This window comes from Osmia bicornis, chromosome 4 (genome assembly GCF_907164935.1).
Source record: "Osmia bicornis bicornis chromosome 4, iOsmBic2.1, whole genome shotgun sequence".
Classification (NCBI taxonomy): Eukaryota; Metazoa; Arthropoda; class Insecta; order Hymenoptera; family Megachilidae; genus Osmia; species Osmia bicornis.
Window position 1 is genome coordinate 10,167,291 of NC_060219.1, and position 27,122 is coordinate 10,194,412.

Consider the following 27,122-nt stretch of genomic DNA (forward strand, 5'->3'; position numbering starts at 1 on the left):
GCTGCGAGCATGTAAAATCACGTTTCTTAACGGTTCATAAGCCGAATATTTCACTTCCCTCTTTCGTGCTTTAACTGGTCGATTTCAAATTTCGATTATACACGGTTAACTAATTAACGTCAATTTCTTTGCAAGGCATTAATAATGCTCGACGTTGCTTTCAGCCAATATTCGTTTAAAATAAATATATCTCATTAAAGAAAAGAAGAAAATTGTTCGTTTTTTGATATTGTATTAAAAGGATCTGGGTCTCGAATGATTTCACGAGTGAACGAGGATCGAATCATCGAAAGTGCTACGTCTACGATAACGGTACACGAAGAGAGAGGAATGCTCGTGCATCGTTTCAGAGGACAAGCCTGAAAATCCCATAAACGAGCGTCATGGTACGTGGCCAATGTTTGACTTGGTCGGGTTTCTGTGACAGTGGCTTTGAACAACGGTCATTTTGACCTGGTTCGTTTCACAGAGCAATCCTTTCACGCTTCATGAATGAAAAATCGTCCAGCTGCAGGATATACGGGAAATATTCCGTTCCTTTCGAATTCATCAAGCCGATAGCTTATGGCAGGCTAAAATTCGTTTTTTCATATTTTACAATTATATAAAAAAAAAAAAAGAAAATAGAACGTATCTATCGATAGAAATAGAAAAGGTAGAAATGATCCAGTTGAAATAACAAGGTTCTTTCAAGGGAAAACATATTGAACCATAAATACGTACTGTATTTTCCGGACCAGCAGCTACCGCATATCAGACCGACTTTTCCGCCCATTTTCCTCTTGACCCAAGCTCGTTCCGCGTCGTTCAAACACGCGCTCACGACAAGCCTCGCGTTTCCTCGTGTCCAGACAAATTCCACTACACAATACGCGATGTATGGACACGCGCGTGTCATGAGTCTGTCATGCCACGTCTTCCCGCTATTCCTCCTGCTTTCTTTTTCTCCACTTCAATTTTTCACTCGGCTCTCTCTGTCTCTCTTTCCAGAGCAAACACAAGTTTCCTTCGATAACACACTAGATTAACCGCGATACGGTTTAAACAACCTATCCACGTTCCTTTCCTTTGTTTCACTGTTTACTTTTTACGCTACGATTTTCCATCGTCAAATGCTAACAAGAGAGATACAAGTTCGACTGGATTTTTTATGCCTGTAGAAGATTTTAATTTTGGAGGAAATATTTAACAGGAAAGAATATTTCTTAAAATTTTTTATCTGTTTTTCCAAGTAAAAGCAATCGGTTTCGAACGGCGTTTACGTTGCGGTATTTCAGCAGTTTCGGTGGGAAACAATTCTTCGTACGTCGAAATAACAAAGGATTTAGCGAGAAAACGGTATGCAAATCCGGTCATTTCGACGATAACTCGCTTAACTTGGAAAGAACAACGACGTATCCCCACGAAAGGGATTCCGTTCGCTAAAGTATCTCGATAATTTTCCGCTCGTAAAATATTTCCGTAGCCGGGGAGTATCGCAGGAAATAAGGAAACTCACCGAACCGAATAAATCGTGGAAACTTTTCTGTTTCCTTTTCCAAAGTGTTATCAACTTTACCGAGTTTTCCTACGCGAACTCGATGTTCAAACGAAGAATTTCGTAATAGCGAGAGAACCGCTTCCATAAATCTTTCGCGATTGTTTATGATTCTGGCTCGATGGTTGACGTTTGCGAAATACTTTCGCGACACTGTTTCCGTTTCCGTCCGAAGGCTTAAATATGCAAAATATAAACTGTGTTTCCCATTCGAAGTTCGACGATCAATAGCCGCCTAAATTGCAAACTCGAGCAATTAATCGTGCCACGTCGAATGCCAAAGTCAAGGATCAACTTCGACGCTAACCTCTGCCAAGTTACTTTCAATTCAGTTAGCAGGAACAATCACGAAAACGTAATTAACCCGTTAAAGGATAACATCCACGAACGAACGTAAAATTAACCCAATGAAATCCTGGCGAGAGTAAAAAAGGCTCTAACTTTTATGATCCAACCAGGGACCATTATAGAGTCGTGAAAAAAAAGTGCGTACTTTTCGCACTAGAAAATGGTGTCCACTGCTCGTCAATAAAATGGACGATGCCATCAAATCCGGCCCTTTACGAGGGAAATTTAATCTGTAATAATTTTCACGGAAATTTCAGCTTTCCCTGATGGAGGAAAGCTTTCTCTATCATTGCACGCGATTGTACACTGTTGCTAAAACGATACTCCCCTCGAGTCTCGAATTTACCTAATCCTCATTACTAGAGATTAGGGTTCTTCGACGTGATTGCAAGCTCGTTTCCGCTGTATCACTGACAAGGTTCAACAAGCGGGTCTAACCCTTTGGCGAGTGGACGTGGCCGAAATACTTGGAATCAATCGAGCGGAATAACGATCCATCGAGCTACGCGTTTCGCCGGCACCTGTGCCATCAAACGAAACTAAACGCTAGCATCATGCTTCTGATAAACGTTGGCAAACAACCTTTCCATTCGTTTCATGCTTTTCAGACACCCCGTACGGTAACACCCACGCCACGGAGCGAAATATCTACGCGTAATAAGTTGTAAATCTCGATCGAGGCATCGATCAAAGTCGCGCGTGTGCCTGTTACGTTTGTTACGCGTGCCAGCGTTCTCCAACGTGCTATAATTTTACGGAAGTACCATTTAACCTTTGCGTTTCCTCGTACATTTTATTGCCTCGCTATCTCCGGCCCACGAATCATTCTCGGTCAACAGTTCTGCCGCGTAAAAAGCCCTAATTCTTTTATGGTAATTCTTGGCTGGCCAAGTTTATTCCTCTACTGCTGAATATTTTATTGGAATGCTAAACTCGAGACATGTTTAGACACGTTCTACTTTATACTCGGACATGTGTCACAATTAAAATAGACAGAAAGCTAAAATATTAAAGCTCGATCGAGTAAGTGGAACAGGAGGAGAGTATTTAAAGACGAAAATTCGGACGACGGAACGGTCTTCGTAAATGTCGCGTCGCGTGTATCGAAGTGTTTTCTTAAAAGCTTCTACAGGCACACGATTTATTTTTACAAATGTTCATTTCATCGTGAGAAAATTTTTGAAATTCCCGAATACCAACCAGACGAGAAATACCCAATGATCTTCGCGAAAGTTTCAAAAAATTTTGAAATTCGCGTTGAAAAGAGTTTTCAAAAATTCCCGAATACCAACCAGATGAAAAATATCCAATGATCCTCGTGAAAGCTTCAAAAATTCGTTTCGGTCTCCATTGAAAAATAACCAAAAAGGAGAGCGTAGAAACTTTTGTGCACCTTTTCCAATATTTCAAAAGTACCGAACACTTTCCCGGGGTAACTCGAAAAAATTCCACGGCGAACACGCGTTGAAATAGCGGGACGGTAAAAACTCGCGTAAAATTGTCGAAACACTTTTTGAAAAGTGAATAAAAATCGAGAAAGAGATTCGCGGGCGATCGAAATGGATCGAGAGGAGAGAGAGAAAGACGCGTGGTGCCTTTCGGAGCGCCATCGGCTGACTGACTGAGGCTCGAGTGTTGTGTGCGAGCACCGGTCCGATTCTTGTGCCTCGTTCATTTCGTTCCGTCCTCAACCGATTCAAGCACCGTTCCGAATACCTGACGCCCCATTCCAAATACTATACTTCGTTGGCTAAAACAACAGACCTTTTATCGAAACCCCATTATCGTGGTTCGAACCGATCGCTCTTTCCGGTTGCTCTAAATAGCTCTCGAGACAGGTAACGCGAGAGGTTTCGTACCTCCCTACACTTTGTTACCGAACCCTCTCGTATCGCAATCACCCTGCAATCTGCCCTTCGCGATTAACCCACAGTCCTACAGTCGCCGAGTTGCCCAGACCTAGGCTAACTGTAGGATCTATTTTGATTCCGATTTTGCTCGAAAGCACCCATACGTCTCCCCTCGCTCGCCACGTCGCGTCGTCGCGATGACGTAGACTCTTTTGTCTACGTCACGGTAGGTGTTCCTGTCGAGCTTCAATAGCACGACCGGCTTTCACAGCGAATAAAAGTCCTGATATTTCAATTGTTTACGAGCCGACTACAACCCGCTGCTGCTGGTCGATAATTGTGCGTGGAGGAGAAGGAAAGCGGCGGACGCGATCCGGTTGTGTTTGGTGGCTGTTTCAATTCGAGGGACCACGAAGAAGCGTGGCGAGGCTTGACGTGGCGGTTTTTATTGCATGCTTACCGGCCGCCCACTCGTGTGCGCGCTCGTTTAAAAGGTACTGCCTAACGAAGACAATGTTCATTTGTTTCGCGTATCCGAGGAACGCGTACAAGAGAAATGTGAAAAGTACTTTTCGCGTTTTGTCGTTAACACGTTCACTAGCTCGGTGAAAATAAACGTGTGCGATAAGGAACAATAAGTCACCAAGTTAGATTTTTAGTCAAATTCGTAAGTTAGAAAATAACGGAGGAATCGTGAACCGAAGAAAAAGTCACCGGTAAATTGGAATACTCGTCGAACGGATGGCCTGGATACTACGGCTAATTTCCCAGTTTCTCTTAACGGAAGAAAAGGTCGTAAAAGCGTTACAAGGGTAAACGGGAAACGTAGATCTATCGTTGAATTCTACAAAAACGATTAAACTAAGGAATCAATAGAATACCTTTCTCCTTTGTTCGAAAATAAATCGAAAACAAATCCTTTATAATCGCGATCTAAATTCGACGATCCCTTTTGGAACAATTTATTCCAATATTTCAATCTAAATCACGTTGCAAATTTCAACCTATTTTTACACCATTTCGTGGAGGTATCATGAATTTTGTAGCACCCTTGATAAGAAACGAAGAGAAAAATCGAGTTTTCCACGATGCGAATTCATAAAATGCAAGCGTTTCAACCGGGATCGCAAACATCGAGAAACGCGATTCACATGGCCGTAGACGTTAATCAAATATTCTGCAATATTCCCAGAGTTTCCATCTAATACGCTAGATACGGACTATCCGGAATACGTACCGTTTCTCGACGAATCAACGAATGGAAGAAAGATTGATCGGTTAAAAAGCAACCACGATTCTACTGATGTATTAAAAAGCTTCGTCCGAAGCCCTCATCGATATTTCAAAACATTCGTAGCTATCGAGGAATCGATCTTCGATACCATTATCCCACCAGCAACTGAATTATGCAACAATTGAATTTGCCGTTTCTCTGATTCGCCTCAGTCGAACGTGATTACCCTTCCATGTTTCGAGAAAATGTTCTGTTCTTTCCTAAATTGCTATGTTAATCAATTTTATTTCGCCTTTATTTACGATTACAACATTTTCAATAATACTCGTGAATTACCTTCGGTGAATTACTTTTCCTTTAACTTCTTAAGGATTTTATGGAGGAATTACAGCAACAGGTGGTTATGTATTAATTACTATTCAACTTTCAATAATTTACACATTCAAAGCATTACTTTTACTTTCCGTTTAACTTCTCTAGAATTCTACAGAGTAGTTACTTACTATTTAACTTGCAACGTTCTCTCCCGCGAAATTCAATTTTCAAACCCAACTAAACGGTTCCGTTTGAAGAATGATATATCGTGGAAACGTCGAGGTGTTCATCGATTGGAGGGTTCGTGTTATTGAACCCACGACAAAGTGCAACGTGCAACGAGCATCCTAAGCAGTTTACGGCATCGGTGTAACCCCCCTCGGTAACTGTTCTCAGCCCTCTGCCTAGATCCTGAACACGATTCAAAATGGTCTACCTCCGTCCGCCGATTACGATATCATCGAATAATCTGTCCTTGTAAGTAATCGGATGGTCAGCGCTCGTGAACACGGAGAACGTTAACGCGCGAAACGGCGACCATCATTTTTCGTAGGGAAACCACTTGTCATTGTCCCGATAATGAATTCCCGGCTGAGTTAGCTCGCGATCGCACGCGAATTACGAACAATTACCTTCTTCCCTTCAACGTCTTATTTTCTCGTCCACGTTAATTTATTTCTAACTGTAAATAAATTCAATTTAATTCGAGTTACCAAGATTAAACCTCTACATCTGTCCGCGCGATATTTGAAACTCGCGTAGGTACTTTATCTTCTCGTCGAGAGGGGGCGGGAAAAAATATTAAAATCCAGCCGATGGTCACGAACAGTCACGAAATGAATGTTTCGCATCAGAGTCGGCGAATATCAACGCCGTGCAATCAGTCACAGTTTAATCTCTCTGCGGACTCGCGACAGGTCGAGCGTTTAAATGATTTCTAGGCTCCAGTTTCCCGCCGTCCAACGGCTCACTGTTTTCCGTTCAAAGCGGCGCGCCGGATTTAAAAGAATTTATGCGGATTATCCGGCCGCTGACACAGACGGTCATCGTACGGATTCCCCGTCGCCTTTGTTTCCATTACTTTTATTTTTTCATTTCTTCTACGACCTTCTCTCGAGAAGACCCCGAACCCGTTTCGATAGGTGGCCAGCTCCTTTTGCTCTTCTTATTTCACATCTGCCGAACCACCGTGCACTCCGCGTACCATTCGAACGCATAGCGAGATATATTTTGTTAAAAAATTATTCAAAAAATACGAATTATCTAATCAATTTTCGAATTCTAAGCTTTCGTTTCGCTATTCCACGCGATTAGAATAACATTTGGTACTGAAAGGGTTAGGTGTTAAGATGGTAAAGCGACGTTTCAGGGTAGCAGAGTGTGTTTGGGTGTTCACCGGTCACCGAAGGTGAACGTACTTATTAAGAAGTCGCTAGGCAAGGTAGTCGTTCGACCTCTCTCGAGTTTCTCTCGATGCCTGCTCGACTACCTGACCGTTATCCAAACTTCTTTCGCTCGTATAACTGCTGCTTCCTGCGTCTTTTATATCTTCAATGTTTAACTGGTTCAACTGTTTCGCGTTCTTGCCCTTCTCGTTTCTTGGAACAATTCAATACCGATTGGTCCTCGTAGGAAAGATTGTTTTAAGAATTTCAAAAGTCTATCCTATCCTCGCAATTTAATTTACGACCTAGAATGCTATTGAATCGCTGAGACGATTAATTAAACCCGTCTTCTGTCCTTCTTCCTTAAATGATAAAAATTTTACTCACAGCAAGTTCCGGGACTCTGCGTCTCTCCATTTAAGTGCAAACCTGCAACAATTTCTATAAAAGGTCTCCGAGGAAACTGGATCGTATCGGTGATGTCTATTTCTTAGATTTTATTGATACTCTCATCGACGATTTAGATTGATATCTTTCTTGTCGAAAGCACAAGTGGCAACAATTAATTGAAGAAAGAAAATCGAAGTCCATCCGGCAAAGAACCGTGAAAATACTAAACACTCAATCTTTATTCGATACGACACCGCAAAGATATACACAATACTCGAAAATGAAATAACTACTGTAGAAAGAAACCTCTATCTTAGTCACACTTACACGATAGAATATCAATGGAGAAACTGGAGAAACTTAAAAAACTAACAGAGTAAGATGTCAGACCTTATATACTTCATACGAGTAAAGAAAAAAAAAAAAAAAAATCGTATCAACACAATTTGTATTCCCATCGATTCGTCAAACTTCACTTCGATCAACATTTTCCCTGTCACAAAACACTGCTACGATTAATAAATAATCCAGATATCATTCGACGAGTCTCACACGGCACAAACTTTTCACACTGAACGTTTCAGCGTGTGACAAGAAAAGCATAAACGATTTAAAAACTCCTCGAAACGTAAGGTGAAACGAATGCAACGAGAAAAAAAAGAAAGCACAATGAGAGTTGTTGATTCGAGTAACAGAATGTTCGCGAGAGGAAGATCGTTCAGCCAAAGTTGGGAAGCTTCTTGTTCTCTGTACAATAGCTCCTAACGAGAATCACTCACACACGTCCAAGTTCACGCAATATTCATGTGTCAGGCCGTGTTCCAACTCGCACTACTTAAGGACAAAAGATGTTCACCGTGAAAAAATAAAGAAGAGGCGCTTTGCAATCGAGCTAAAACGGATAATCGTGCGGCTTGGTTGTTGCCCCAGCGAAAACGAATAGAAAATTCAATCCAAAGGAGAAAGCGAAGAAAGAGAGACTTAATGCAAGTTGGAACGCGGTCTTTTGCTTTGTATCATCTAACAGGTAAGAATTATTTCGTATTCTTTAGGAACTTGAATCGCCGTTACAACTTAACATAGGAAACACGAAGATTCTGACAAAGTTTCTTGGTGAAAGTTGTAGGTAAACTGAGTATTGACTTTGAAACTTTGAAACGTTTCTCTAACGATAAGGGTATGCAGTAATTTGTTGTACAGGGTGATTGAAAAAGAAAAAAGATTTTTACCCTGCATATGGTAGAATCGTTCGAGTCCGCAGTTGAGCCGAATCAGGTTCCAAAAGAATACACGGATCGTGTGGCTAAAACGCTATACAAGGCCACCGTAAACGCAGGTACATTTGGTAGTCAGCGAATCCCATCGAGACGGTAAAGATCGATGACAACGAGAATGTCCATCGAGTCCGAAGAACTGCGAGGCATTGGAACACGGCTCAGTCACTTCCTGAACAAAGCACCGGTCTTGAGCAGCCACTCACCTGCAGCAGCCCTGTTACAACAAGCCTCGTTGCTCTCCTTCAGCTGCTGAGCCCCGTTCGTCGTGCTCGTGGTGATGGTCGTGGTCGTGGTCGCTGTCGATACGTTCTCCAGTCCGTTGTCCAACACCTTTAAACCGACATCTGGATCGTTGACCGCAGGCACAATTGTCGGTGTAGTAGGGATGCTGAGACGCGGTAGGGGAATGTCTCCAGGTCGTTCTACAATTGGCAACCCTCGCCCCGAGTCCGCCATCGAGCCGCGCTGCTGTTCCTGGAGCAAGCAGGCGCTCGACAACAGGTCCCATTGCCGCAGTTTCTCTCGGTCCAGCTCGAACGCCGCGGACGTGCTGGCTGACACCTGGCTCTCCGAGATCGAGCGAACCGGGGGAAGGTTGCCTTCCTCTAAAAAATGATTCCTGTCATCGTCAGTCGCCTTCCTGTAAGCCTCGTTCTCGGCGTCCCAGACGTAGCCACCGGCGTGAATTCGGTCCATCGACAGGCTCTCGTAAGTCAGATCGTCCAGAAGCCTCTCCTCATCCTTGTTCGGTCTGCGTTTCACGCGAGGTCTCTCCGACTGTTGTTCTTCCATGCAATTCTCCCTTCTCAAAATCACGCTATCGTTCACGTAAGTGGCACCGCGGGTTACTTTGTTCCGACTCTTCGTGTCCGAGGTGGACATCGACGGTCTTGGCGGGCTGTCCAGGTTGTCCAGGGATCTGGCGTTCCTCAGGCTCACTCTTCGAAGGCTCTCTCTCCAAAGAGAGTCCTGTTCCCAGGGGTCTTCGGCGCTGAAGTTACTATTCGAACCGGAAACGTTACCGGTGCCCATACTCTGCGGCATCTCGTCCACTTGAGTCGGTTGGACAGTTGCCACGCGATTGCTTCGGTTCCTTTGCTCCACCAGATTCTGAAGACCCACGTCGTCCAGGAGACCCTCCAAAGACCTCGATCTACGATGCGACGTCTGCGTTCCATGCGTCAGTTCGAAAGTCTCTCGATTACTCGCCTGACTGCTCGACTTGTCTCGAAGACCATGAGGGTATAGATTCCTGGGGCTGATCTCTGCCGATGAAATGTCCGGTAGAAGATCCGTGGACTTCACCCTCCTAAGGGTATCCGCTTCGTAGAAATTCTTCTTGTCCACCAGGTCAACTTTATTGTCGCCCAACAATTGACACGTGGTCTTTCTCAGTTCGGCGGCTATGCGTCTAGCCTCGTCGATGTCGTCGACCTGGATCTGTCTGGGCATCTGCCTCGATATGGGATTGACGATGCGACCTATGTCGTTCTTTTTGTTCAACGCCGACGCGTCGTCCCTTTGATTGTTCAACTGGGGCAGCCTGGGGATGTGCGGTTTGCTCGATTCGCTATCGACCGCGTTCGCGCTAGCTTGTAGGTCGGAATAGTAATAGGGCGCGCCAGACTGTTCGCTCTGAGCACGCGTCTCGCTCGGTAAATAGGATTGCGAAGGGTGATTTGTTTTGACGGTGGGAGTCGAGGTGGGATAATGACTCGAGTCCTGGCTCGAGGAAGATCTGTGGTTAGATATCATCGAGTATCGTGCAGAGTCTTGACTGGCGGATCTGGAGTGATTCTGGAAACGTTGATCGGAATAGGGACTGGTGTTTCGTAGTACGCTGGTTGGCAGATTGTTGCCGTGATGATTTCCTAAGGAGATGGATCCCGTTGGGGAGTGCATCGAAGACTGGGCACTGGCGGGTCTCTGACAAGCCATGGAAGTTGAAATCGAAGCAGCACCGGACGCGATCGAATAGCTGGAGTCTCTGCTGTGAGAAGCGGTCAGCAAATTATTCTGAGACCCTCTCTGAAGCCTGTGACCAACGTCTCGCGTCTGTTCGTTGTCCGATCGGATTGCCGGCGAGCCTCTGAGAGGCGAAAAACTCGTGATATTCTCGTAATGAGCATCGCCGGTGAAAGACTGCGAATGTTGATGAGAAGGTGGAACAACGTCGGAGACTCTCATCGAAGGCAGACTGCTGGCAGATCCCATCTTGTTTCCATTACCGTATCTCATGGATTGTTCAAGATTATCGAAGCCCAGATTCACCTGGCCCGAGAGGTCGTGACAGGTGGTCTTCTGAAGTTTATCCACCACCAGCATGTTCTCGTTGAAGCCGTAGATGCTGTTGTAGCTGAGATCTTTCGCGTACAAGTCAACGTTGAACGCGTCGCGTGCCTGGAGCTCTTCAAGATACTGATCCAAGTCGATGCTGGCTCCGTCGAAGCGACTCCCAAGAGACTCTAATTCGTCTAAACTGTCTAAAACTTCGCAAACTTCGCTAACTGGCCTGGTTTTCAGTTGTCTATGCCTAGCTTCCTCCTCCGGCGTTCTTAGCTCGACGGAATCGCTTCCAGACGCGCTCTCCAAGGATATTCGACTGTCTCGAAAAGTAGAACTGATCGTGGCGTCTGAAAATCTAGACGGTGGTCTATGGCTTTCAACTTGACCCATCGGTTTGTTCCACGACTTCGGGGAGTCTCTGTTCGAGCTATTGTCCTTCATCACCGCTACCTGAGGAGACACCTTCTTGATCTCCAAGGACTCTTGCATATCCAACGAGTCCAAGTCGTCCAACGGGGGAGGTGTAGTTGGAATAGGAGGAGGAGACACTAGTTCGCTGTCGGACGAATCATGCAACTCTGCGATCATCGTCCGACTGGCGCCCAAATAATAAGAAGCGGGTCTGAAGGTGTCTGACAAACTGAATCGAGGATGTCTTGGAGCATCGATCGAGTCGAGATCTTTCGAAGACTCGTCGTCGGCGTCCGAGCTGTCGGACTTGAGGGTCGTTAAAATATCAGGGAGATCTGTTCTCGAATGGTTGGAATCATCGTGACTCCTCTTCTTCGGCAACTTACCGCCATCTTTCTCTTCCTTTTCCGACAATTGACTCACTTCCATGTAAACAGGCTCCATCTTACTATCGGAAACGCAGACGAACTCGTAGTGAGGAGTGTCCAAAGTGGAATAATCGCCAGAATCGTGTTTCCTATTCTCTTCGGTAGGCGCCAGAAGGGAATGCGTCATCCCGTTCTGAGCCATTTCCACGTACGAACTTTCTTCGTGTTCCAAAGTGGCGAACAGACTTTCCATCATGTTTGGATTCGGTCTGTCGTCGCAGTTAGGGTCCAGTATAGCTTTCCTAGGCGACATGGGGAGGTAGTGTTCTTCGGGGTTGATGTCTTCCTGTTTCACCGTGGGACTGGTGGTTCCACTCTCGCCAGAGAAATGATCGCCATGAGTTAACAAGGATTCTGTGACGCTCAGTCTGTTGCAACTGGGATTTGATACAGTGTCCAGATCCTCGTTGGGAATTTCATCAGTCATGCTCTCTTTGGAGGGTGATCTTTTCTTTCGACGAAAGGACGCGTCTCCTTTCTTCTTCGTCGCGTCAGCGTAAGGTTTGTAATCGTTAATAGGCTCAGGTACAACTTGATCCGTTTTGCAGTCTCTCTCGTTTCCCGTTTCATCGTTCTTCTCCCGCTGATCCAGATCGCTTCCCGTATCATACAACAGGGCTTCCGAGTCGCTGAACACTCCGCGGTGTTTCACCTCTTGTCGTCTTCCGTATTCCTGCCTCTGAACTTGCTGCGACTTCCTTTCGAAATCCGCCAGCAAGTCCTTCACCGACTTGTTACTATCCGTCGACGCCTGTTTGGCGTGGCCCTCTTTTACGTTCCTGTACTTGGAATCTTGAGACTCAGCCTCGCCTAGCGCGAAGTTGCGGATGATCGAGGAACTCTTCTTCGAACAATCCAACTTCGAGACATGAGCTTCGGTAGCTTGAAGCGGAGAAACTTTCAAAGGTTCCTGCATCGCGAGAACTTCTTTGACCGGGCTAGAATTGTCTATGTTCGACTCGAACGACCTGATTCTACATTGCACCAAGTTCATTGCTTCCGGTTTACCCGGCGATCTCTCGTCCTCTCCTGATTCAACTTCCTCCTTCGGTTTAATGTACTGATAAGAGAACTCCTTGATAACCTTGCTCTCGTCGATGTTGGAATCCCAATCGTCTCGCTCCTTCTTCGTGGTCCATTGAACGGTTTTCTGAGCGGACCAAGACTCGGCCGGGTAACCAGACGACGAGGACGAGTTTGGACTCTTGTTCGATTGCTCGACGCCATAAGTGGTAGATGTCTTTAGAATTCCAGAAGGCTTCTTCTTGAATTTCTCCTCCTCGTACGAAGCGTCCAGTTCTTGATGATCGCGTCTGCCGACCGATCTGTGCGCTTCCGAAGGAAAATAAGACGGCGAACGATCGGTTCTCTGAGGGGGTGGAAAGCTGACCTCCTCGTAGCCGGCGTCGGGTGGTATACCGCCCAAATTGGGCAGCACCGAAGCGATCGGACTCGTTCGATGATCGTTCGAGCCCCTCAGGACGTTCGGATTCTGACGGCCGCTCCCAGGAACCGAGTCCTGAACCGGGATCCCCGACGAACGATTGTCTCCGAGCTGCCGGGGGCTCCTTCCTGCATGCGAGGGTCTGCGCGTTCGCTTCCTCCGGACATCTCCCAGCTCTGATTCGTCCGTTACAAAACAAACACACGAGCACGTTCGTTACTCACGAGTGATATTAATAACAACCCAGTCCCTCACGACTCAATCCAAGCTAGGTTACCAAGCTGGCATCGATCTTGATCGTTGCGATAATCGTTTAAATCTGATCACACTTGCGTTAAGGTACTTTAAGATGATCCAAACCATTTTATAACTCGCTCTCGAGTAAGTACTAAAGAAAGCGCATTATCTTTAAGATTAACGGATTATCGCAACGATTGAAAGTATCGATCCACCGTGTCCTCGATTACTCGATAGCAAAGACACGTATTACGAGCTGGAAGTTAAATGGCAGCCGCAGGTTGAACGCAGCTCTACGATACAGTGTTAGTGATATAATCCTCGGCATGCCATGCTGACCCACATGTCGCTAAGTAATACGGCATTTCTTAGTACCAGTGTTAGGTCGTAACGGACGGTTTCGCTTTAGTTAAATTCCAAAGGTGTTAATCGTTCCCATTCACCAGTCACAGCCCAGACCCGACAGCAGCAAAGAGAAGGAGCCCCGCGGACAGAATGTTTGCAGATTCCATTGATATCTTTATTATTTTTTTTTTTTTTTGTTTCTATCTCTCCGTTCCTTTCACCTTTCTTTAAAGATCCTCGCTATCTACAAACTTTGTCAGCCCCTCTCTAAGAGGCGATAGAAGGAGAAACAGCTAGAGACAGAGTGAAGGAGCATGGACGAGGAAGTTTTTCTTTTTTTTTTTTTCAGCTTCTAGCGACTCGTTCTCGGTCTCATTAATATTTATGCTTTGTTTCTTTTCGTATCGTTCGATTCGCAAGTTTTGCTGTTAGTTTCAAAGAGTTTGCACAAATTAATCGCTAGTTAACAACGCTGGCAGGTGATCGTTCACACAGATTAATCGAAAACACAATTTACGGAGAAAGATAAAAGTACCGCTCTTCGGAAGAATATCATTTGATCGTTACATGCGCGATCAACGTGTCTCGCTCGTTTCCGTATGAGGTCTTTGGTAACTCGTCACGACTCGTGCAACACCATACACAGAAGCGTTTTTACTCGCAGAAAACACTGGTGTCGATAGGTCGACCGTGTTAGAGTGGTTTTACGGGTTAGAGTTTGCTATCGTTCGCAGCACAATCTAGCTATCTACTTCAGAATTCTTTCAATCGCAGAAAGCTTGCTCGTGGAACCCAAGTATCTATCGAGAGATAAACGTCAAAAGTCTCCAAAAATTCTTACTTACTAGAAAATGCAATATCCAAACATTGAGGAGAGTAGCAAAGCGATACAGATACTGATCATTTCTGTTTTTCCAACTCACGTAACTCGGATATAATAGAATAAGCGAAATAGCAGAAAAAATCTATTTCCTATTTTGTAAGCAATGCGTTTAACCTTTTCGTTCGTTGCGTTTGAAAAGAAAGTTGAAGAAACGCTTCAAGTCGAATAGAGAAACCGATAGACTGTCAAACGAAGGGGGTCGTAACGAAAAGGTTAAAGAAGAGAAACAAGTTTGAGAGAGGGTTGTAAAGTAATAGAAGGGTCCCACGAGAGGCTGGAATCGTAGAAGCGACAAGTCAGATAATAAGTTCAGGCGATGTGTCCCTACCTTCGTCGTCGCTGGAGTAGCTGTTGTACCGAGAAACATTCGCGACAGTTCGACGTCCGTCGGTGCTTTTGCTTCGAGCGTGCGGACGATGCCCGTCCTCTCTTCTTCGGGAATGACGGCTCTCGGCAACCGATGCCTCGTGGGCAGCCAGTTCCAGTAACGCTTGCTGCTTGTAATAGCTCGACAGCTCGTTCTGCATCCTGCCTCTGTTTGCAGAACCGGATGGCTTCCGGGTTAGGGGCGATTGCAGCATCCGCTGCTTCCATTCCAGCAACCGCTTCATCGACTCTTCTCGCTGCAACCACGCAACACCGCTTTGTAACGCCTCCTCTTACCCTCGGATCTACTTCTCCGTCGTTTTATGAAAGGAGACTTTTTTCGAGGAAGTTAATAATTTATGGATCGAGCGTTGTTATCCGCTAAAACGTACAGTTAACTCGAAGGAAATAGCAAGAAGGCGTTAATCTAAAAAATTCAAAGAACCAACAAAGAGGATCGTTAGAATTCAACGCACGCGCGTCCAGACATAAGGAAGTATCATGCGCGATGTTTCACGTTCAAAGAAGCGCAAATAGCTTCTTTCAACGATGACGAGGATCGAATGGATCGTAGTGAAAGCAGAATCACGGAACGCTGTGGCACATTGGACGTGACTGAAATGCATGTATACAGACTCGTGCATAGTAGCCTTCTCTCGGTTAAAAAGAAACACAGGGGAAGAATTTTCCTAAGCACTCTGACTCATACTTGTTCCTTAAGAAAACAGGCTAGGGAAATGTGAAACGTCGATACTAAGCCGAGCTATACCGGAATTGAAACACGAGTGCATCGGTTCCCCCGTTCTTCTCTTTAACCGAGGAAAGGCATCCTTGCACGTGACTATACCTCGGCACAGGTTGGTTGCACCTTCGCGTGAATCATCTACCTGGGAGCTATGCAGCCCACGAAATTGTTCTGTCCATCAACGAGTCGACGGACATGGTTTACGATTACACGAAGAAAGCGAGGGGACGATTTATGAGTCACCTGTTCGTTGAGTATCCTCTGTTTGAGGATTTGTAACGCGTTCCTTAGACATTCCGCCGGTCATCGACAAAAATAATGCCTTCCGTTTGTAAATTATTGATATTTGTAAGCACGTTTCAGATATTAAACCAAGAAGGTTTCTACGTAATTATTACGGAACAAGGTTTTGGCACACTTGGCGACATTTGGCACACTTTTCAAATTCTTTAACGTACACGTCACAGCTTACACAATTTTAATTATTACACCATCACGAATGATTTTAACTTTGTTTCAAATTTTACGAGATTGAAAAAAATAAAAATAAAAATGGATCACTAACCTGTTGGATCTTTCGTTCACCATCCCGCGAGTCCTGCTCGGAAGATCGTTCGCCGTAGTCGTCGTCGTCCGGGTCCAAGGCTGCCGGATGTCGCGTCCTCGGAAGCCGCGCGGACGCCGACCTGCAGAACTGTTGCTGATCGTTCCATCGTCTGGCAGCACCGTGAGCGGCGTGACACGGTTGGCCCACGTGAGCCCCCTGACTCGTGTGACTCGTCGTCGATCTACCCCACCCCATCGACGACTCGTAATCCCGTGGAATTCGTCGAGGCACCGTTCCATCCTCCACGTGACTCAGCATTTCTCGACTGCTTGGCTCGTAGCTCTTCTCCCGCAACGACCTCCTCATCTTCGCTTCGTTGCTGTTCATTCTGAAGGGAAACGAGACAAATTCCCAACTCTCTCTCTCTCTTCTGCCTCTAATTTCTAATTTCGCTACGAATTAACCGTTTTCTTGTCAGCAATTTCAAGAGGCAAACACTGAATCGTTGCTAGCAAAGCAGTAACCGTAGACTGTATAATCGGATAGTAAGAAAACGACGAAAGCGGAGTGACTCGAACGACGAGTAAGATAATTGAAGTTAATCGCTGTAGCAGTCAAGTTGAATGGTTGAAAGGAGAAGCATTTACTTAAAAATTAACGCTTTCTATCTAACGATAAGTAAAGAGAAGAGGGAGATTGATGAGGAGAGCATAGCGACTCACTCGGTATGCCTCTGCAGCGACTGATGCGGCATCACGTGCTGCTGATGAACGTGTTCGCGTTGCCCTCGCCTCAGCCCCGTGCAGGAAGCTTCCGGTAACGTAGCTATTCTACCATCCTCGCTTCTACCATCGCGAATTCCCGTTGCTTTCGACGGCATTGTCGCGCGGGAAAGTGATTGGTTCCTTTGTTGCTGATGATGCTGCGGTGTCTGATGGAGGTAAACCGCCGACTGGCGCATCTGTGCCGCGTATCTGAACCAACATCCAATCCCGAAATAATTTCAAAATCGCCAAATCCTTTCGATCGAAACGTTCGCGATAATAAAATATTTTAATAATAAAACAAACACATTTTTCCCCTTTCAATTACCTCTCCTCGGAATAGAAATATCCATCGTTAGCAGCGTCCGACGGAGTGACTATGTCTAAACTCGATTTAGGCCTCTGCGGACGCCTCTGTTGATTCAACGATTCTTCGCATTGCGGCGGTAGCTGTTGTTGCGGCTTCCTGTTCGCCTCGTACTCTAAAAAGTCAGCGCTGTGCGGCCGTGGCGGTGGTTGGCCTCTCGGTTGTCTCATTATTGGCACTGAATCAAATCCAATTAAAAATATCTCTCGTCAACCTTTTTCCAAACATTCTGAAATATAAAACAGTTAAAATAACAGAGACGTACCGTTAGAAGCGGCGACGGGAGAATGAATTTGCTGCTGATACTGTTGATGTTGCTGAGCGTAAAGCGGAATCGGTATAGGAGCCGGTGAAGCTCCTTTCGTGTAACCAACAGGACCAGCCGGCCTCTGGTAGAGTTGAGGCGCGCCATAAACTTCCTCGTAGTCGCCGTTCCCTCTGTGATTCGACCTCGGTTTCGCCGCGCTACGTCCGTACGTGTCCGGTGTGCGCCTCTCAGTCTGCACCTGGCCGGTGTAGCCATAATTCAAGCCCGACTTGTCCGTTCTCAGACTCTGCTGGGACGGCTGACTCATCCTGGTTCCGTAGATCATGCTGTTCCTATCGTAGTCAGACATTGGACTTTTGCTGGTCACCGTTACGTCCGGCGACACTGGCGACTTCCTGTAGTCCGGGTCCGGGGATGGCGTCGAATACTCGGTCGAACCGTCGGTCAGTCTTCGGGGTTTCGGAGGCGCGTTCGCGTAGATCGGTTGACCGAACTTCCTGGGCATCGGTTGGACAGTTTGAACGTTGCTGGCCAAGTGAGACTGGCTCTGTTGTTGTTGTTGTTGTTGTTGTTGAACTACGTGTTTGTGTTGGTGAACTTGATGAACCGATTGGCTGTTCTGATGGGATATGTGCTGATGAAGAATCGCCTGTTGCAGTTGTTGAGGAGACGGCATCAATTGACCGTACTGCTGTTGCTGCTGAGACGTACTGGCTTGAATGTACGGAGTCTGTTGTTGGATCCAACCGTTCACCATTGGTTGAACTTCGTTCACGTTGTTGTTAGAGTTCACCAGCGCAACATTATTGTTGGTATTATTGTTATTGTTGTTATTGGTGGTGCTGTTGCTGTTGCTGCCACTGAGATTGGGAAATGAGGCAGTGTTCACGCTGTTCGGGCTTGAATTATTGTTGGACGCGTGGCTGGGATCGTCCCGAGATTGAAAACCATGGAAACCAGAATCACTGTCGTCGGCGCTGTGATTCAGGATCGAGGATATCGAGGAGACGCTCGGTCTTGCGCTTCGTTCGCCATCTTGCTGACCTGCTATTTCGATCACCACCGCTGCCTCGCCGAGTCCGCTGATGATATTTCAATAGAAAGAAAAAAGGAAACGATACTTACAACACTTTATCACTGTGAATCAGACAAATGATTTTCGAGCTTTCACGAAAAATTGGGAAAGCACATTGGCGACTCGGTAAGCAGTTAATTCGACGGATCAGTGTGCAAACCGAAAGATCGACAAACTGTAGTTTAGAAAGTTTCGCGGTGGTCGTGGAGTCATTAGCTTTGAGAACGAGCAAGCTGAGCCCGCACAGTCAGGTTACCTCGAGCTAGAAACTTCCTGCAATCGACACTGCAAATTGAATGTGCATTTTGTACTTTTTCGACGAAACGTTCGCTAGACCAACGGCAAACACACCCCTTTTAACACGTTTACCCGTGAGTAACTTTGACGGACGCAAACTAACCAGTCGGATAGCGTCGCGCCAACGTTGCGCTGCACCGAAAGTTACATTCATGCTGCCTGCAATGCTTTTCAGCCAGATAAACGACAACCATTCTACGCCAGTCGGATGGAATTTCTATCTCGAAGGAAACAATGGATGGATTTTGTAACTTTAAAGATTATTAAATTTTCGTTTTCAATACCAAAAAAATACATTACCATCTCTAATTGTGAGATGAAAAATTCAACTTACCTTCAGAAAGGTGTTCTTAATTCTCATAATTGTTCACTTCCTTTGCGAAAGATAGCAGGCTAAAGTAATTTAACGAGACACGAAAAGGAAGAATGCTCCGACCGAAAATGGGGAACGCGTTTCTTTTGACGAGACTGAAACCTTACGTATCTCGACGAAACAATTCGGAAAAGAAATGAGAAATGGGAAACGGATAACGGGGAACACTGATACGAGGCAAAATGCAGATAAAGATAGCCGAGATAAATTGTGAAATAAGAAGCAAACAGAGTCTTGAACGTGAAGTAGTCTCAACGATGAAAAATGAAGAATATGTTTCTTTTTTTTTTCAATGAAATTGCGATGACTTACGGGTTCGGATCCTGAAGAAGTGTCGCCAGAGTTAACGCGTTCACCCATTGATTCATGCTCTCGAAACTGTCCGCTGCAAAATGGTACGTCCTCATATTCGCGTGTTCCGCTTTGAATGCGAATTTTCTATTAACTTTATCCTCGGGCTTGCAAACGGTGACCTTGTACGATGGTAACAATATCGAGCCCAACAATTTCTCCTCTTCCGGACCTGTAAACAAATTTTCACAAAAATATTTATTAATACAAAATCCGTTTGACCGTTTGGTAAATCATGAAACGTTGATATTTAGATATTCAATGGCGCGTGTCGAAAATACGTGTTACTACACGGTCAGCTGCAATTACGCGATAAACGGAATGTTGATCGAACGATATTGAAATACGTCCGATTTTGACAATGAACGATGAAAATAAAATCCCTTTCACGTTATTCAGGTTATAAAGTTGAAATGGCTATAGTTTCGATTCGGAAAATAAAAAAGTCTAGATTGAAACGTGACTTTGATGGAACAGTCAAGAAGGCTCGAGTTGCTCATCAATCAGAAATGTTTCGAGATACCGAACAAACGCGAAACGATTTCTCCGTCTGACAAATCGGAAAGTTTCGATTCGTTACATTGGAAAAATCTTTAACCGACCACTGGCACGCGTTAGTTCGCGCCTGTTGGAGACACCTACATAAATCCTTTTCGCTGAATCACGGACAGAGGAAAAGGAAGGAGATAAAAAGTGTTGTAAATTTCGTCGCGAATGCCAGAACGGACACGCAACCGAACAGAAGAACGAAAGATGTACGACGTACCGTGAACGAGTACAACACTTTTACTACAATTTATGCGTTGTTTTCTTCTATTCGAACAGATTCTAGCGTGAATCATTCTGCTAACAAGAGAAAAAGAAATAGTAGCACTTTTTTAAATATACATATTTGTAGTAACTTCATTTCCTAATTTATTTAATAACTTTCATCTCGATTCTAAATTGCGGGACGATGAAAAAGAGAAAATTTTCCGGAAGTCTGAAAGAAGTGCGTAAGTAGAAAATGAAGGGAACTCGTGCAATTAGTGTTGCCGGAAACGATCTGGTGGATAGGAGTTAAGGGTGAACGGGAAAGGGGTCGCAGCATGACGGTCGGAAATTGGAAATGGTCGCGAGTGTACCGGTGAAAAACAACGAGACCAGCTAGATGAGAATTGAAGCCGTGCCAAAATCTGTCTGCGACCGACGAACGGGCAAGAAAAATTCTTGATTTCATTAGAATTCTCTCGTCGAAATTCAAATTTCATCGATGTTCGAAGGGACAATGAATTCATTTCACTTTCCCTCTTTCCCTTTCATCCTCTAAATATCTTTGTTTCGTGTAATTGAAATCTGGTAAAAACTTGATTACACTTGGTACTTGTTGCGTTTAACGCTTGAAAAATATATTTCTCTCTTGCATTCTGTGATGTATGAATGATAGAAGAGAAGTTGAAACGGTTGTCTGACCAACTACCGACTAATACTACTTCCTCCTTGCTACCTTCCAAGGGGAACGACCTTTCGAACATCGATTTCGTTCAAACTTCGTACTGTGTCTCTTGTTTTTTATTATACCGAGAGAAAAATACACGGTACGATACCTAAATCCATAAAGCTTACGCTACACTACGCTCGTACAACACACTTGTTAGTACTGAATTAATTTCCACGCAAAGAGCAGAAAGTTATGCAACAATGGTGATATTTTCACGGAAAAATTTCTTCAAAACCCCGGAAACAGAAGCGATCATTACGGTTTACACGTTTTAACAGAACGAAAACAAAAAAAAAGAAATCGCATGTAACGAATGTCAAAAAATCTTCTCTATTCACGTTTGCGACTTTATCTAAACAAAACCGTGGCAAGCAAGAAGAAACAAAGCAGGTATTCTCAATGAAACCACTGGAATTCTCGTTGAAAAATCATGCTCGGTGTCGTTCCAAAGCTGAACATAAAAGAACGCACAGCGAGCCAGGTAAAAAGAAGGAAATAGAAGGAATGAGAGAAAAATAGGATAGAATGGTGAGGGAAAAGGTAGGCGACACGTAATATAAGCAGAGACAGAAAACAGAAGAAAATGATGAAAAAGGTTCTGACCTTTGTAATAAAAGAGGCAGTACTCGGAGAGGACGAACCACCGTTTCTTCCACAGCATCAGACCCTCGGAACCCTGTTTGTGTAGCCAGCCCTGAAGGGCGACAGGGGCGGATAGCGGCCTCTTTGCGGCAGGCGATCGTAAACCCTGAGATCCGCTTCGTCGGCGAACACCCGACACGGAAGCTGCCACCCCCGAGCCATCGTTCTTGCTACGCACCTGGACAGGTACGGGGAGGGGCGCCGCCTGGACAACCTGTAATCATTTTACATTTTCTTCCTTCAGAGGCTCGACGCGATGGTCGTAATTCAAATGGGAAGGGTTAACGATTCGAATATACAGGGGATGATCAGAGTACGTATACCAGTTTACTAAATCTCTACCCTCTGTGGTATAATTTGAAGGATTTCATAGGAAAATAAGCGGAAAAGTTGTAAATTTACTCGCCAACGTCATTAAATTTGTAGCAAATGATTTTCCGAACCAGCAAACTTTCAACGAGACCGTAAGAAAACTTTCCAACGTTGACTATAATCACTGAAATGTTGAACAATTAAATCTTTATTAATTCTCTCCGGTCTGCTTCGGTCGAATCGATCGTCCAATGTTTTACGAACAGCGCAGAGGTCAGCGAACGAACAACCAGTCGCTCACAGACCACTGAGTTTTCTGCTACTTCTCGATTTCTACGTTAAATCCAAACTGTGCCAACTAACGAGCCGGTCGAAGCTGGACGTTAGCAACCACTCCTCCGATCTACCTTCCAACTTAATAGGCTTATCGTGAACTCTCATTGTATAAACCGTGGACCGATTTCCCTGAGAAACACTCGTCCTCGTTCAACGAGAACACTCTTTGCTATTTTTCCAGCGAAACTTCTTAGGTCACGGTAGTGCGAGTTGATTAATTAGGAATTGGAGTGAAACGAAAAGTGAAACGCACAGACTTTCCAGTGGTACTTCAATTACGAATGAATTGTTAATTCAACACATTTTTTGAACTGAACGAAACTCAAAAGACGCTCTTTGTAAATTATAATTTGATAAAAGCCGGGGAAAAACACGGAGATCCTTCAAATAAAAGGATAAGCAGCAGACGTTTGTTGAAAAGTCAAGAAAGCAGACAAAAGCAGTTTTGTTTTCCAGAGATCATTGTTACCCCGGAAAACACGCAACTCGGAGTCGGAAAATCCGGCCGGAAAGCTTTTCTTCCAGCAAGTGGCGTCGACGGGAAGACGAGGATTCGCTTAAAAGATTCGTTAAATCAAGAAGTCGGTACTCCCGCAGGATTCGGTACAAGGACCGAAGTCGAAACTTCCGAATCCCCGTGTATTCGAACGGATAGATCAGCGGGAAAGTTCGTTTCACGGCTAGAGAAAAACCGGCGGGAAAAGTTTCACTGGTCGTTTATCTTTAATTCTTCTATTTTTATTTTTTTTTTTTTATTCTTCACGCAGCAGTCTCGCGTAAATGTGGCTCGTGGAACTTTCCAAGTTGTTTGCGTCGTCGGTTCAAAGTTGCCGTCGCGTTTTGCGATCATTAGTCTGTCGTTGTCTTTCCGCAGCTTTGAATACAGGAAACTTTTCAGATCAATACCAATTTCCGGCAATTGTACCGTACAAATTGTATTTGTAATTCTGTCGACAGTTGCAATTTTCCCCGACTCGATGCGTGCGGTAATTCTGTAAGCAGATTTAAATCGTCCGTGATTTATTCGACGACTTCGTGAACTTCGTCTCTCCGTGACAACGAAATTGATCGCAACATCCTATCGAAATTCAGTAAGCCACGCAGCTGTGACTCAGTGAACCGATTAAATCGTACCGAATAGTAATTTATCAAAGAGCCACCCTACACGAACAGGTAATTAAAGAGCAAACGATGTAACTGGAAACGTTTAAAGTTTCTGGTTAATTCACCGAGGTATCTACATTAACTCCGACCCCTTATCGCGTTAACTTCAAACGACATCGCTAACTACTAACCCAAGTTCTATATCAGACAGCAGGAAACCTTTACAGTCACCATAAACCCCCATCAAGCGGATAGATCGTTTTCTACTAGTGAAACTTCGCAGCCGATAACTAAACAATGGTTGGTAAGAATCGTTACTATCTTTCAAAAATATTATTATTTTATTCGCACCTTTTTGCTGTCCATTCCGGACGTCGAGCTGGTCACCGGCTGGTCGAGCCTGAAACAAAAAGAAAAACAACAACCCTGTTATTCTTGAGAGGGAAAATTTTTATTTCTGCTCGAAAAAGAAATAGAACCGTAAAGGATTAATTCGCTTTAAAAACCAAATTTTTATCAATAAATCCAACTTTTTTAATCGCAACTGTTTCAAGGAAAAACATTCGAGTTGCACAGCATTTTCGACGCAAAGTCTGTGCCCTTTTCAAGCGAGCCACGGCAAATCCTTTCAACGAAATCTACTCCCTTTATCGACTCCTTTACCGCCGCTTTTTTTCCCCCGTTTTTGTTTCGAGACTCGACGCATGTTAACAACTTCAACCCCTTCGCCACGGGGTGCATAGAGAATCGACTGCGAACCTTTGAACAGCACTTTGCGTCAGCCGGCACCGTCAATTACGAGGAAAAGGAAACTTCCTTTCCGTTCGGGTTTTTTTTATCCACGTTTTTTGCGCAATTCCTTCGTACGCTCGCGATAGAGAAATTGCGGGGTTAAACAAGAATTGTCGATCGAAAGTCGACGTAGAAATTTTCGACAAGAAAATAGATTATTATAATCACTGTACCGTTCTTCGTACGTGGTTCAATATCACAATGGATGAATTTTTTTAGGAATCGAAGAAAATTCGGTCCATCGGCTCTCTTTTCGTGGCTTTTTTTCCCCCCAAAATTCACGTCGTTCTTTCAGGGTAACGAATTTAAAATGTGCCGGGCTACATTCGCGGTCAGTGGATTCAGCCATCGCGTCGCGGCGACCTGATTTCCAGACAATAGCGGCGACGTTTTTTACGCTGATGTCATTGAAAATTTATCGAGCGGCTCGGCAAAATACTTGATTCATAGGAGCAGGTGAAAACGTCTGAAAGGAGAGAGCTTCTCCGAAGGCAGGCCGCAAATTGCTGGATGCCACCACGGTCTTCTCAATTTATACACACGACCACTCCACCTTTTTCATCCGGCTCCTCTTCCTTTCTCTCTTTTTGCCCTCGTGTCGTTCGAGGATCGCGCAAATAGCCTCGACAGCGCTTCGGAAAAGCCGCTTTAATTTCTTTAACGTCGCGGATCGCAGGGGTGCTCGAATTATTTAACGGTGAAAGTCGATAAAAGTGCATCTGATGATAAATTTCAAATAAACCGAACGCTAGTATTAAAGTGCCGAGAACAGAGAAAACCGTTCGGTTTCATCGAGAAAGTGAATTAAAGGAAGTACCGACGGAATACAAACGCGAAACGTTCAATTTATTTCCTGGGAAGTGCTCATACGAGCTTACATTTTCCCATAAAACGTATCGAGCTATCGCACTTTATCAATGCCGAGACAAGGTAGAAAAGAGAAGCTTTATATGGGTAGGAACGAACGGGCAGGGTGATACGTAAGGTCAGTCCGGTTCGAGAGGAAATCGATCGATCGACCTGCACGATTTTCCGGTTGAAAGCCGCACGGGACGTGTTACTCGATACTTTTTCCACGAATTACCCAGCTACCCGTGACCACCGTTCCAAACCCCCAAGGCATTTACCAAATGTTATTAAACATACGCTTCGATGATAAAATAACAAATTCGATTGCTTTATTTTTGGAATTTCAACGTTTCATTAGTTAAACGAGATCGGCAAACAACGATGGGTCAGAGGAACGCGAGCAACCGATGAAGTTGAGGAAACGTGCCAGTCGCGGTAATTGTTTTACTCGTTCCAGCGTACCGGAAGTGACCAGAATCCACGGGGTGGACGGTAGTCGAACGAACCGCAGCGCAGCTTCGATTGGTACCGCATTCCTTCGCAATTTCAACGAATCGTGCTTTCCATTAAGCGAACTGCAGCCGGTATTACACGCGATATTAACGCGGACGGTTTGCTCTAATGAACTGGACGGAATTCGCGTCGCGTTTTCCGGGCGAATCTCGAAAAGCGATCCTCAGGAAACGGATGCAAACGAGAGGACAGCTGAAATCGACATTGCTCTCACGTTTTATTCGGCAAAACGTCCCTGGTGAACCGTAATTCACCGCCCAAGGAAGATCCTCTGGAACAACGGAAAATTTCCGAAAATTCTCGCAAATCGTCCGCGGCGAGTTGAATTAATTAAATCGAGGGAGAAAAAATTAATTTTTTTTTTTTAATCTGTTTCCTATCTTCAACAGGTTGCTCTATTTTCAAGGAGATAATTTTCAGAATTTTTCTCTGCAGTTGTTAAAAGTAAAGACATCAGCGTTAAAGTAATGATGATCGAACTTTAATCGGTTGAACTTTCCCTGGTCACATGATCGATTGTATCTGATCGGTCAGCAGTCCGGACGAGTAAACAAAGCTGCTCACCGGAAGACTGAATTACTTCCGCTGTCATTGCGTCATCCCCCGGGGAAAACAAGGTCATGGCAAGATATAAAAGTAACGCGTAGATTGAACAAAGAGAGTCGATTCGTTCGTGGTTCGATTCACTTCGCATTTCGCTTCTTTGTTGGATATTTGATGGTTGCCGAGGAGGCTCCGAAGGGGAAAAGTAACGAACAAAGAGCAAAAGAAAGATAACCAGGTGTACGTTTCGTCTGATAGGTTATCGATTGGTTTAATACCATTTTTATCCACCTCGAATCCTACCCAGAATGATCTTTTTCCATTCATTCCCTCCTCGTGCTATGGTTTTAACCAACTATAGTTGATTAATTAACACGTTGAACGACACAGTGAAATTGGGCAGTTTTTGTGGGATTAAAGCTCTAATTACTAAGAATAGTAATAATTAATTTTCAAATTTCAAGCTTTCTATTTCCCATAATAATTTCTTTTAATTATTCGAGATACTTTCGCTAAAACGAGTGCATAAGAGAGAAAAATTCAATCTGGCAATCGAGTGAATAATTGAAGCCAGTCATAGAGTATGCAAGATAGAACGCTTTGACGCGGCGATATTATTCCCACAGAGTTATGATCGCAGCGAACACGCTCGGAAATCACTAATTTACGCTGTTTACTTCGCCACCCGCGTAATTGCACATATTCATTATATCACGGCAATGTTTGCGGCACACCAAATTGTTATCGAATGCATAGCGGCACTAACCGCATTGATGAAGAAAATCTACGAGCCCGACTCGGATATGTGTATATTCACATTTAATGTTGCCATTGACCGTTCAGACGAGGCTAGAGCTAGCTGGAAAACCAGTTGACACATTTATCGACTAAATAAAATGATCTGTTACTTTGACAAGGTAACAATTCTGAATAGCGACACACATTTGATATCAGGTGTCAATATCATTTTTGGTTATCAATTCTTTTAATATTTAGATATTCGACTATCTACCATAACGTTTTCTACT

General features: G+C 44.6%; 1 protein-coding gene across 7 annotated transcripts in view; it reads right to left on the bottom strand.

Moving 5' to 3' along the window:
• LOC114877236 overlaps nt 1–27,122 on the bottom strand; it is an 84,309-nt gene that overhangs the window by 20,782 nt on the left and 36,405 nt on the right. For 4 of the 7 annotated variants that reach the window (XR_003789535.2, XM_029189584.2, XM_029189592.2 and 1 more), the window contains exons 3-11: nt 23,749–23,797; nt 21,607–21,859; nt 19,485–19,695; nt 17,425–18,509; nt 17,121–17,337; nt 16,751–17,002; nt 16,047–16,416; nt 14,699–14,993; nt 8,540–13,081 (exon numbers count right to left, since the gene is read on the bottom strand). Coding sequence is in view for 6 of the 7 variants with exons in the window: in XM_029189584.2 (XP_029045417.2) it covers nt 8,540–13,081; nt 14,699–14,993; nt 16,047–16,416; nt 16,751–17,002; nt 17,121–17,337; nt 17,425–18,509; nt 19,485–19,695; nt 21,607–21,859; nt 23,749–23,797 (7,274 nt within the window). In the remaining variant the exon portion in view is untranslated. Of the gene's footprint in view, nt 1–8,539; nt 13,082–14,698; nt 14,994–16,046; nt 16,417–16,750; nt 17,003–17,120; nt 17,338–17,424; nt 18,522–19,484; nt 19,696–21,606; nt 21,860–23,748; nt 23,798–27,122 lie in introns of all 7 variants that reach the window. The other 3 variants (XM_046285517.1, XM_029189567.2, XM_029189575.2) reach the window with 1 other exon arrangement.